Source organism: Phocoena phocoena, chromosome 4 (assembly GCF_963924675.1).
Source record: "Phocoena phocoena chromosome 4, mPhoPho1.1, whole genome shotgun sequence".
NCBI classification, from domain to species: Eukaryota; Metazoa; Chordata; class Mammalia; order Artiodactyla; family Phocoenidae; genus Phocoena; species Phocoena phocoena.
The window spans coordinates 47,432,653-47,445,729 of NC_089222.1; the positions used below are offsets into that span (position 1 = coordinate 47,432,653).

Consider the following 13,077-nt stretch of genomic DNA (forward strand, 5'->3'; position numbering starts at 1 on the left):
TATCCAAGCTCTTTTCCTGTAATTTTTCATTCCTCTTAATTGATGACATTTCTGGTTCTATAAAAAAAAATTAGTCTGTCAAAATACAGACTTGATAATTTCATGGTGCAATCTGTCTCTATAAATTTATTTCTTTGGCTGGAAATGATTCAGCAATTTCTGATCCTCTTTAATATATCATGTCAAAGTATGCCTGTAGATCCTTTCAAGAGCTTGGATTTATAGACGTTTCATGAGACCAGTCTTTAACCAATGTTATTTAGACTAAATTGTGCCACAGGGTTAATGTGTTTCCATTATAAAATATCTGAGTACCACGGAAGTGTGATTTGTACCCAACAGCCCTAATGCTGCTCCTCAAAAAAGGACAATGAAAATAAAAGCTTGTATTTACTGATGAGCTTATTGTGAGCACTGGGTTAAACCCTTACACAGATTATCTTGTGCAATCTTCACTATAAACCAAGATACAATTTTCACAACTGATGGTCAAGTGAAGGTTCAAGTAACCTGTAACAAGAATTTGTGAAGGTAAAAATGCGGTGCATACGATATCATTACGGTGTTGTACTCCTCCCTTCCATTCTTCAGGCTGGATGAAAAACTGATTGAAGTTTTTACTTAGAGTAAAACAGAGTAATAGCCCTAGTAAAAAAGGATATAGCGCTTAGCTGCGGATATAAAAGTGATATAGATATTGAGTAGCCATCATGCACTTGGATGGTATGATTTGAGAGGTCTAAAAGATGCTGCTGCCCAAAATTTTATCCCTACTTGTCATCCATAAGGCTGAATCTCCACACCAAACTTGCTTTTGGATTCTCTCCTGAATTCTCTGGCAAATTATAAATATTTAATATCAGAAGGTTAATCTTCCTTTCATAATCATTAAACCAACCATGCATGCATCTATCAGATTAATTATCCACAACCAAGACCCTAAAACAAAATTTCTCCAACATGGAACCACCAAAAGGTTTTTGACAGTAACAATAAAAAAGGGTAGAGTCTGTGGGTCCTTTTTCATACAGCATCTTGAGGAACTATATTTGTGGAACACTTGAAAATGCCACTTCAAAGAAATGGGATGGAGGACAGATATGTTTTCAACAGAAACAGTAGTTTTGAAAAGGTCAGTACTCTGGGGCACGTCTGGTGAATTTGAGGACAGACCAGAAAAGACAGAGAATAAAATGTCTTGTGCCTGGTAGGGAAGGGAGGAGCCTAAAGTTAAATTGGGGGGGGCATCAAAATATGGGGACACCGTGTTTCCTCTTGATTGCAACTCTGGCTCCCAGCCTCTGGTAAGCCTCTCCCTCCTTCTAGAGCCACACACATTTCAAAGGAGCATTTGTAACCCCAGGCTTGGTTTCTCCACCCACGTTCTCTCTTCACCTTTCTGAAATCTTGCTTTCTATTCCGCCCATGCTAAAGGTCTCCCAACTGCCCTGCCAGTGTAACTAACTCCTCACCCTCTGATGGATGTGAGTTTGTTCCTGGAAACTCTTCCGTTTCCAAACACCCTGCTTCTCTTCCTGCCTCCCCAACCTTTCATTCCTTGTACTCTACTTCACCTCCCTTTTCTCTATTTCTCTTGTTAATATGGACATTACTCACTGTCATTCCTCCACTCCCCTCTCACTGCTCAAAAGGGCTTGTTCAGAGATTTTGTACACCACCGTAATTTCCAATCTCACTTCTGTACAAATGGCTCTTAAATTTATCTACATTTAGAACTTTTTCCAGTGTTGAGTCACTCCCACTTGACACCTGACAGTTCCATTATAGTTTCCATCATCAACACATCAAAAATCCAAATGTTTCATCTTCACTCCACAGGAGGACTCCCTAAATTCCCAAAATTGGTTAATAGACCAGAATTCCACCTTCCTGCATGGCTTTCTTTTCTCTAGTCAAATAAAATACTCAGATTCTTCCTCTGTGATATGTTACATATTCATTCCTTCCTTTTTATTTTAAATAACCAACGACAGCTTCCTAGCTCAGCACTCACTAGCTCATGGTGGAAAATTTTTAATAGCCTCTTAACCCATTTCACTGTTTCTAGGCTACACATCTCTGGTATATTCTTCATCCTGCAACCAGATTAATCGTTCCATTCAGGAGCTCTTAATATACATTCATTCTACAAGCATTTCTTTTCTCCTTGGGAAGTCCCTGTTCATGGTGCTGCAGGGGACAGAGCCATGAACATAAAGTGACTAAAATGCAAAGTGAAATGTGCTAAGTGCCAAGGAAGTACTGACCAACTGCCATGGAAATCCAGGTGTAGAAATCACAGAAGGCTGAGTGAAGGGGTTATTTTTGAGCTGGACCATAACGGATGGGTAAGATTTGGAAGAGGAAGTCGCTCTAGGCAGAGTAGGGAAACAGCATGATCAAAAGGTAAGGCTAAGGCCCTGTTAAAAACCATTTCTTAGTTTTTTCGATTTCCTACATGACAAAATTCAAATGTCTGGGGGCCTGTTATTCAAGATCTAATAATATTTGGATCCAATCAACTTTTTTAGAGTTTTCCCCTTTATCCTTCTATCCTTGGTTTTCAAAGTAAAATGTGAATGTCCAGCTATTTGAGAGGGCTACTAGAAGCCACAGGGTAAATATGGCATGCCTTCCTAAGTGTTCATTTTACTCAAAGGGCTTTAGGGAAAATATTTTTATATTAAAAATAAAGATACATCCCACTACTGGGCATATACCCTGAGAAAACCAAAATTCAAAAAGAGTCATGTACCAAAATGTTCATTGCAGCTCTATTTACAATAGCCCAGAGATGGAAACAACCTAAGTGCCCATCATCGGATGAATGGATAAAGAAGATGTGGCACATATACACAATGGAATATTACTCAGCCATAAAAAGAAACGAAATTGAGCTATTTGTAATGAGGTGGATAGACCTAGAGTCTGTCATACAGAGTGAAGTAAGTCAGAAAGAAAAAGATAAATACCGTATGATAACACATATATATGGAATTTAAGAAAAAAAATGTCATGAAGAACCTAGGGGTAAGACAGGAATAAAGACACAGACCTAGTGGAGAACAGACTTGAGGATATGGGGAGGGGGAAGGGTGAGCTGTGACAGGGCGAGAGAGAGTCATGGACATATATACACTAACAAACGTAAGGTAGATAGCTAGTGGGAAGCAGCTGCATGGCACAGGGATATCGGCTCGGTGCTTTGTGACCACCTGGAGGGGTGGGATAGGGAGGGTGGGAGGGAGGGAGACGCAAGAGGGAAGAGATATGGGAACATATGTATATGTATAACTGATTCACTTTGTTATAAAGCAGAAACTAACACACCATTGTAAAGCAATTATACTCCAATAAAGATGTTTAAAAAAATTTTTAAATAAAGATACATGAATTCATGAAATAGAATGTAAAATTCACCTGGATTTTATAGATAGAATGCAAGTTTTCAAATAACTTTCTTGCTTGTAGGAGCTGTTTTGAGCTGTTAGGAGTATTCAGAGGCTGTTTCTGAAGCACATCTCAGGTTCAAGCCAAGCAATACTCTTACTGCTCTCTAAGTATGCTTTGCATTTCTAGCTGCCTTTTTTTTTTTAATTTATTTATTATTTATTTATTTATTTTACTTATTTTTGGCTGTGTCAGGTCTTAGTTGCGGCACGCGGGATCTTCGTTGAGGCATGGGGATCTTTCGCTGTGGCACGCCGGCTCTTCGCTGTGGTGCGCAGACTTCTCTCTAGCTGTGGTGTGTGGGTTTTCTCTAGTTGTGGTGCACAGGCTCCAGGGCACATGGGCTCTGTAGTTGTGGCATGCGGGTTCCAGAGCTTGTGGGCTCTGTAGTTTGTGGCACGGCGGGCTCTCTACTTGAGGTGCGTGAGCTCAGTAGTTGTGGCGTGCAGGCTTAGTTGCCCCACAGCATGTGGGATCTTAGTTCCCTGATCAGGGATAACCCGCGTCCCCTGCATTGTAAGATGGATGCTTTACCACTGGACCACCAGGGAAGTCCCCTAGCTGCTTTGTTTTTATTCATGATGGGTTTTTCAATTCCTCCATAGATTTCCTTTCACACACAGACCCACATCTACCTGTCTACACACCCATTTGTTAAGTCTATCTTGTTCTGTAGTCTTCCTTAATAACTAGTACTGAAAAAAATATTTCCCTCTTCTGAATTCTTACATCATTTGCAGTTTACTTACAACATTTAATTAATATTATATAGTCTCTGCTCCTCGGCTAGATTGTAAGCTCTCAGAAACCAGGGATCGTGTCTTATTCTACAACCCTCAGTGGCAATCACAGTGACCTACACATATTAAGTATTCAATAAATATTTGTCAAATGAAGGAAGGAAAAATTCTCTGCTCAGCTGTTACCTACTTGGGTAAGCTTTCCCTGACCATCCAAGCAAAAGACTCTTCCTTGAGTTTCTCATTCTTCATCTACATCATTTTTCTTTATTACATTATCATTAAGTGATATTGGGGTCTTGACCTATTTGTCTGTTTCTTTTCTGTCTCTCCTACCATAAATAGGCTCTAGGAGAGCAAAGACTTTGTTTCTTCCCCTCAGCGTCAGTAGTGCCTAGAATAGTACCTAGAAAATAATAGGCATTTCATAAAAACTTGCTGAATCAATATATGAATTATTTTATTTTTAAATCAATAATGTTACCTTAGTATTAATATAAGGCTTAGCAAGAAAAGATAATATAAATAAGGTAATTTGCAGTTCTGAAATTGTCATTAATCTCATAATAGCTTTATATGCATATATTTTTAATTTTCTCTCTACCTATTGGTAAGTTTGGTTGAAGAGGTTACCTTTTGGGAATGGAGAATGTGAGGGTGGGAGTGAGAGAGAAGTGATCAGCCCATATCTCTTCTATTATCTCTCAGACAAAATACAATGTCAGATGTCTTCTTTGCCAAGCTATCCATATTAACTAGGTATATTTAGGGAGTACCACCCAAAGGCACAAAATCCCTTTCATAAGATGGTATAAAAAGCCCTTCTGATATTTGACCTTGTGTGTCAAAATGGTGAGCAACTAATTAGCTGCCACCTTTCCCTTGAAACCTAACCTGAAACTTTCATTTGAAATGACAGTTATCCTTAAAATACCGTCAGAATCCACACTGTATTTCTTACTTTGTACATTTCCAAGATAACTATTTTTTTTGTTTGTACTTTTGCCAAAAGTAAAATTGAAGTGCAGAATGAGCCCATTCTTAGGCCATTTTAGGAGTCTGAGAGATTTGTTCTTTCTGACATTGAAGGAGTTTACTAGCTCCATTCCACACCTCACATTTGAAATCCTGGGAGTACTGCTACCGAGTCATTGTGTCTTCTTATGATGCCAACCTTATCTCTAATTCAGAATTTAGATATGATGAGCAACTCTGTGAAAGCAAAATTAGTTTACCTGTCCAGGGCAAAAATTTTTTTAATGTTTTAAAAAACAATCTCTTTTAGGATGAATGAGATAGGAAAATAACTTTTACCAAAACTTATCATGTAGAAATTGTCATGGTGAGAACAAAAGAACACAGTCAACTATTTGTTCCCTCCGAGATTAATTGTTCATGTTTTGTTAGTCCAATGATCATAAGAACGTATCTGTGTTCAATACATTGCTTTTTAGGCCAAAAGGATTATCTCCAAGATAGAGAATGAGGTCAAAATAAATCAGTTCATTTTTATTCTTTTTCCTAAAATTTGCGGAGTCCAATTTTGGATACTGAAACTGTCACAAAATTAGTTTTGAGGGTTACTTGTGAATTTCAAACATACTCGCCCCCTCCTAGCCTCCAACAATATTATTCAGAATAAGTCACAACTTTGGAAGTTTTCATTCTGATTCTTATCCTAATAATAGAAACTGACTGAGTCATATATAAGATTATGTATAGTTCCCTAGCAAGGCAATTATTAAGAATTTAATATCTTGTGATAGATAAGTTTTATTGTTGAGGAACTTCAAATCCCTAATCTCATTTCCCTTAAAAATACTTTTAGAAATAAAATTATATCAACAGCTATTTACTGACCATTTACCTTTTAAAGGACGCTACTATCAATCATATTTTCAGAATTATTTGTAATTATATGAAAAATTCTCTTTTTATTTGTATAAGTCTAGATATTTTACAGAGATAACACCTTCATAAAGAGAGGTTTCTCCTTTAACTAAAAGAAGAGAAATAAAGTGGAGAAAGCAAAGAGCTTGAGTTTATTTCTACAGAGAGTTGCAAATACAGAATCATGGAATTTTAGGGCATAAAATTAAGATAAAAATAAGATCAAATCTTAAACTATTATAATTATTTATTTGATTTCACCAGAACTATACATATTAGATGACTACTTTTAACAAATGCAAAGGTAATTGATCATCTATTCACTTAGTTTTACCAACATAAATACGGCTAGGTATTTAACCAGGTATTTTTTAACTGACCCTATGTCAATTCACAACTTTGTCTCTTAAGCATATTTTGCTTAAGGTGATAAGAAACATATTTCTAGAAGTTCTGAATTTGGGGCTTCTTTTTTCTGATGGAAATATTCTCTAGATATGAAAGGTCATATTTCTAAATAACCAGCATGGGCTCTCTGATTCAGGCTTTGCTTAGGCCCATTTCACAGTGACATTTTCCATATCTTGCCTTGTATGCTTCAACTCCCCAACTAGAATGTGATGTCGTTGAAGGAAGGAATCCTGCTTCTTCACTTTCAGTCCATCATTGCTCCTAACTCCATGTTTTCCATCTAGGTACAGTTTAAAGGTATTTGTGGAAAGGAAAGGGGAAAAATCATGGTAAGCTAAAATTCTAAGGTATTGTTAAGTTGATAAATGTGTGGGTTTTTATGTGTTTCTTCAAGTGCACAAAACTGATTCGTTAGCTTTGACATGACCAACCTACTCATTCATATTATTTATTTAAAAGAATATAATTGATCTCCCAAGATTTAATGACTCCGTCTGTAACTCAGGAATGGTGGAAAGAGCATGGACCTTGGCATAGAATTCTAACTCGGCTGCCTGCTAGCCTTGGCCAGGCTACCCAACCTCTTCAAGCCTTGCCTCCCTCTTTGTGAAAGAGAATTGGTAATACTTAGCTTTCTGGCTTACTGTAATGAGAGAATAGATTTGAATAGCTACTCTGCTTTCCTCTAATTCGGAGTGTAATTACTGGGTAATCAATCTCTCTAATCCTCAGGTTCCCTGTCTATTCAATAAACATTAATTAAGCCATTCAACAAATATCATTGGGCATCTAATGAGCCCCAGAAACTATATATATATAGCATATGTATATGTATATATATATATATATATATATGCTTATTAAATGCTCAGTATATATATTCTTAGGTTAAATAAAGTACAGGAAACTAAATAACACAAAGACAAAAGGGGGCATATTTCCACCCTGGGCGTAAAGAGAAACGTTCTGATGGAGAAGATATATGAATGAGACTTGAAATAGGAATAAACATTAGCCACATGAAGAATATTGGAGAGAGTTCTAGATAAGGGGAGAGAATAAAGGCATGGGGTTGAGAAACAGTATGGTTTGTATGGGAACAGTCTGACAGCAGGTTGTTATTTGAGTTTGGAATGTACACAAGAATGGGTGAGTATGAAGCTCAGAAAAGTCCAGGCCAGAGGACGTTTCGTGGGTTTTCTTGTAGACACTTTAAAAAGCTTTAAACAGGGAAGTGACATAGACAGATCGCATTGTAGAAAGAAATCACTGTAGAAATCATTAAAATGAGAAAATCTATTTAAGAGGTAAAAGGGAAGCATTACTAGAGGAAAGGACAAATAAGAAGGCTGTGACATTCATGTATGTAGAAATGATGCTCTGAATTATACATTTTAGTAGTAATAGGAACAGATTTGAAAACATATTTAGAACATATAGATAAGGCTTAGAGACTACTTGGTTGTGAAGTTGAGTGAGAAGGGAAAACCAAGGTGGGTGAACAGGGTGTCTAGCAATTAACTGAAGCTCCGAATCTAAGAGAAGCAGCAGATTTGGGGAAAGGGAATGAATAATACATTCAGTTTAGAATATGTAGAATTGGGGATTGCAGTCAGACGCATCCAGGAAGCAAACGGATAAGTGAGCTTGGAGAGAGAAGAGCTGAAGATAGAGATTTGAGATATCTATAAAATATTGCCTACCTTCCGAGAGGAAGCTAAGGATTAAGTTAGATAGTGTATGTAAAGTGGGTAATGCTACAGAGCACTGTGAATAAAATAAATTGGATGGCATATTTATGCACCTAACTCAATAAATGTAATTTCTGTTCCATCTTGGGCAGGATTATCAGATCAATTTCTTTATTTAAATAGAGCCTAAAGTTAAAGTTACAGTATAACTTAACAGCCTCCTCTGGGTTTTAAAGAAAGCTTAATAAGCTGACGGTCAATCTTCCAGTTATTTCTTCTCAAATCACTAAACTATTATGGAGTTGGCTTAATGGACCATCCTCCCCAAGCCAGAACCAAAAAACTGACCTGTTCTCTTGCCTCTTTTGCTAAATGCCTCTTGGTTAAAAAAAGACCCTGCAAAATCCATCCTAACGTAAGACCTTCTACTTAGGAAATATAATTTTTAAATTCATCAACATGAAAGTAAAACAATATAAGCGAGAATGCATTCATTCAACTTTCAATTCCAGCCACAGGGATCCAAGTCCTGACAACCTGGTGGGAGATGGAAAAGATGGAGGAAAATGAGAGGAGTGCTAAGTTTTCCTCCACTCATTTCAATCCTCCCAAAAATTCCTCCCCAAGATTATAGAAAGTGACCACCCACCATGTTGGGGAAGCTAGTAAAGTAGTCTTGTTCAGGCTTCAGAGGTGGCACTAGGCCTCTCTCTGACCAGACAATGACGCTAAAGCTGGCTGCATGCCAAACTGCTGAGGTACACCCAGGCCAGCAGGGGTGGCACCAGCACACATTGTAAACCATTAAATAAAACAGGGAGTAAGTCATGGGACTTCTTGCACCTTGAGGGTCTGGCCAGCCCCCGGGGCTCAAGGACATTCTCAGACTTAAGAGTTAAGACCAAGGCATTTATGACAACAACCAGAGCTGCAAACTTGCACGTAGGTTGATCGTTATCAGCTTGTGGCCTGGTGCTAAAAGCTGGGGTCCTTCGAGTGGCAAACTGAAGTCTCACGCGTGGGGTGGATGCACCGCCCTGGGACCTTCCCAAATGGGACTCCAGATTGCTGTTCAAGGGACTTCCCAGCGCTGCTTGGATCTGCATGTAGCTGCTTCCCCAATTCGGTGATGGGTAAACCTGTCTGTATCATTCTTTCTTAGTTAGTTATACTATTCTTTTCTTAATTAGTATACTGCAAACTTTGTTAACTCAGTAAACTCTCTCTAAATTCTTGTTTGAGTGTAGAGTGGTTATTTTGCCAGCGAATCCTACTAACCTTGAAACCGAAAGTAAGGCTTTCAGCAAAACACATCAATACAGATCAAATCATTGGGTGTTCTTTTAAACCACTTTTGAATGACTCTATATAGCTAATCTTTAAAAATGTCCCCCTGTAACCAATTAAAAAAACTCACATTTGATGCTATTTCTAGCCATGGATGTATAAAAAATATAACTAAGAAAATGGTGTGTCTCCATAGTTTTGACTAACGTTCATTAAGTTTTAAAGTTCTTTTCCGTTACGTTCAAAATTTAAAGTGGCTCAGCTGTATATTACACACCTACCCTGCCATGATATTAGAGAACTTCACTTATTCATTGCCATAGGCTAATTATAGAGGTCATTAGGCCGTAGTCTGCTGGAGTGGTTATGAGTCATTGATGGATCATGATTGTTCCCAGAGATGTGAAGAAGCTGTGTCTTTCAGTGTGTGTCTCTAATAGTATGTAGAATATACATGCTATTAAGAGCTATAATGAATGAACTATACTTTCTTTACTTATAGTCAAACTACCCCTGAAAACTAAGCTGTGTGTGTGTGTCACTATATTTTCTAGTCTGTGTTTACATTTACATTAGGCAAAAGCCTTCCCTGTGACTGATAAAAATCCCCAAATAAATACTGCTGGTTTTCTAGGTATAAAATCTGATTTAGTCCTACTTCAAACCATTAAGGTCATATTTCTATAGTGAGTAATCTTGTGCAAATTACCTATTAGAGCAATATTTTGTGAACTGTCGAATTTACAGACAATATATTTTCAAAACACATCACACTTTAATTTTCCTAGTGCTTATACAATGCCATAGAAAAGGCCATTTATGATCCCTTAGTTCTCTCAGGAAAAGAGGAAAGAAAAGTAATTTTCCTTATAATGAATGGAAAAATTGCTCCTTGAGAACAGTAAGTGGGCTGTGAAAGGCCCTTCTCTGCACTGATATGAAGGAGGCCCTAACATAGATTTCAGCAGGCTGTTCCCCTCTTGTGCTGTCATTGAAACTGAGTAACAAGAGAAGAAGGAATGAGTTCCTTTTACAGTTGAAGGAATGCAATTTATACATTAAGAATTTATTGACTATAAAATTTGGGAAACTTTTGGATTTAATCCCCAGGAAGTGGTATTATGTTTCTATCTGGAATGGTTAAAGAAGAAGATTCCCAACGCCAGGAGAAAGCAAATGTAACACTTCTCAAAGCCACTCAAACTACGTGATCATAAAGTATTTTACTCACAAGCATTCAGTCAATTCCAAATAGAGTTTCACTCACCTAGGTCACCAGTGAGTTAAAGAAGCAGAATCAGTCAGGATTTCTATGTTCTTTTTTCCTTTAGATTTTGATTTAAATAAAACTTTCTCCTTTTACCTTCCTACAGTTTTGCATGAAGCACATCATACCTGTCCCAGCCTGTAACCAGGATTTTCTTCTTAAGAACCAGGATGTGTGAAATATCCACAGCTCCCTCTTGCCCAACATTTAGTGTGTGGTGACGATAGCCATTGAGGTCCCAGACCTTCAAGAGAAATAGTAAAATCAGCTTTGAGACAAGAAAAGAAAATGTCTTCTTCAATGAGTACATTAACAGAGTGTAATAGGATTATTTTACACGGTTTTGTTTACATCCTGGACTAGGGTTGATTCACTTGAGATACATAATAATTAAAGAAAATCCTCTCACCATTTGAATTTAGCTATTATATTTATTACTCATTTTGTAACCTTATCAGTCTATTCTAATATTGTTGATTCAAAGGCTATAAATAAGTGTATATTTTTTAGGGGGAGACAATACAAAATCATGAAAAGCCACATTTTGGAGTCTGTCAAAATCCTGGTTCTTTCTCAAAGTGTCTTTCTAAATTTTAGTTTCCTCATTTACGACACAGGACCTTTACTCTTCAGGCATGCTTGGAACTTTAAACATCTAATACAGAGCCTGAAATACAGTCATCATGTCCTAGGTTTCCTATCTTCTGCCAATAAAACCTCCTGTTGACAGTGCGTGCCAGACCCAAGCCCACAGAAGCACAAGCAATTCCAATTTACCTCCTCAGGCCAGTGGGTGAGGATGTAGACGTGATGGGTGTACTTTAAGAGAGAAGGTCATTAGGTCACCAGCAGTTAAAACTAAGCCCTGCTATGAAACATTATTGGTTCATCATCAAAGAGCAAGTTGGCACCTTCTATCAAGATTAAAACACATACACACTTTGCCTCAAAAATTCAACTTCTAGAAAATCATCACCCAGAGACACTCATATGTATGAAATGACATATTTTGAAGGATATTCTGGATGCTTTGTTTACAAAAGCTAAAGATTTAAATCAACTTAATTGCTCACTAACAAGAGACTGAACATCAGAATATGGAACATCTACAGTAGCATATAATGTAACTATTAAGAAGAATGAGTCACCTCCAAGTGTCCAAGCTTTGCCCAGAGTCGACCAGCTATGGAAACTTAAAGCAAGTTGCTTTATCTCCTTGGGCTTCAGTTTCCTCCTCTGGTATAATAATAGTACCAACCATGTAGAGGTGTGTGTGTGTAAAGTGTTTAGCACAGTGCCTGGCTCATAGTAACCATGCGATAAAATTTAACTAACATCACTGTTGCTGTTGTTTGCATTCATATGAATCAATGTCCAGTACAGGAAAATGCAGAGCAGCATGGACAGTGGACTCTGCCACTGAGAAAAAAATGGTGCTCATGGTCTCGAAAGATGTACAAGAAACTAGTACCACTGGTAGCCACAAGGGAGGAGCTGGGAACAGGGGTAAGAAAGAGACTTTCTCTTCACTGTATATCCCTTTTATGTTTAAAATTTTATTGTGTGCATACATTATTCAAAACAATTAATTTCAAAACAGACACTTCAAAACCGTGATAAATAGGGCATTACTTTTAAATCTTTGATTGCATAGGTACTGGGTTTTAGATTCTAAATTATAAATGAGATTGGAAAATATCATTCATTCTTGTTTCTTCATAGAATATGGCCAGCGCAGCTCAACCTTGATTTACGCATCCTACATACCTACGCTGAAATTGTCAAAGTTCAGAATTCTGTTGTGCTATTGTGATAAAGATAAGTGTACCTTCAAAAGCTGTGACTATAATACTAAATTCACATTAACTTCTAACATGTCAAGGCTTGAGCTGAGACATTGAGGGGTATACATGCTCTTCACCCACATCACTTTGTTCTCCTCTAAATGTGGCTCTTACCAAGTCCACCTAAAATAATACCCACAAAAAAGTATTGTAAAGACCTGACTGTCTCCAGATCCTATCAAGCTGTGACCCTTAGCTGGGACCATTTTTGCAACCATCTACAAGTCTGCCCTACCCTAGACTCTATGACCAGTTATTCCCAAGATAGGGATAAAAATAATCTAATCCATTCCCTTCATTTTTCACTTCAGCCTTGTATCCAAGGACTGGTAAGTGGGATTCTCACTTGTTCCTTTTGCCTAAGCCACCGTCTAATACTCCAGTTCCAATTATTCTTGTTTTATTCTACCTTGACTTATTAGGATTGGGATTATCCCATTGCCTTCCCACATTTTACCAGTTCTCCCATGAACTAGATTACTTTACTTAAACACATT

The 13,077-nt window shown here is 37.6% G+C and overlaps 1 protein-coding gene across 1 annotated transcript in view; it reads right to left on the reverse strand.

Annotated features, from left to right (window-relative positions):
• The window catches only part of WDR49 (WD repeat domain 49), a 117,491-nt gene that overhangs the window by 22,272 nt on the left and 82,142 nt on the right, over positions 1-13,077 (reverse strand). Inside the window, 2 exon segments of the mRNA XM_065875813.1 lie at positions 511-620; positions 10,841-10,980. Coding sequence (XP_065731885.1) covers positions 511-620; positions 10,841-10,980 — 250 coding nt within the window.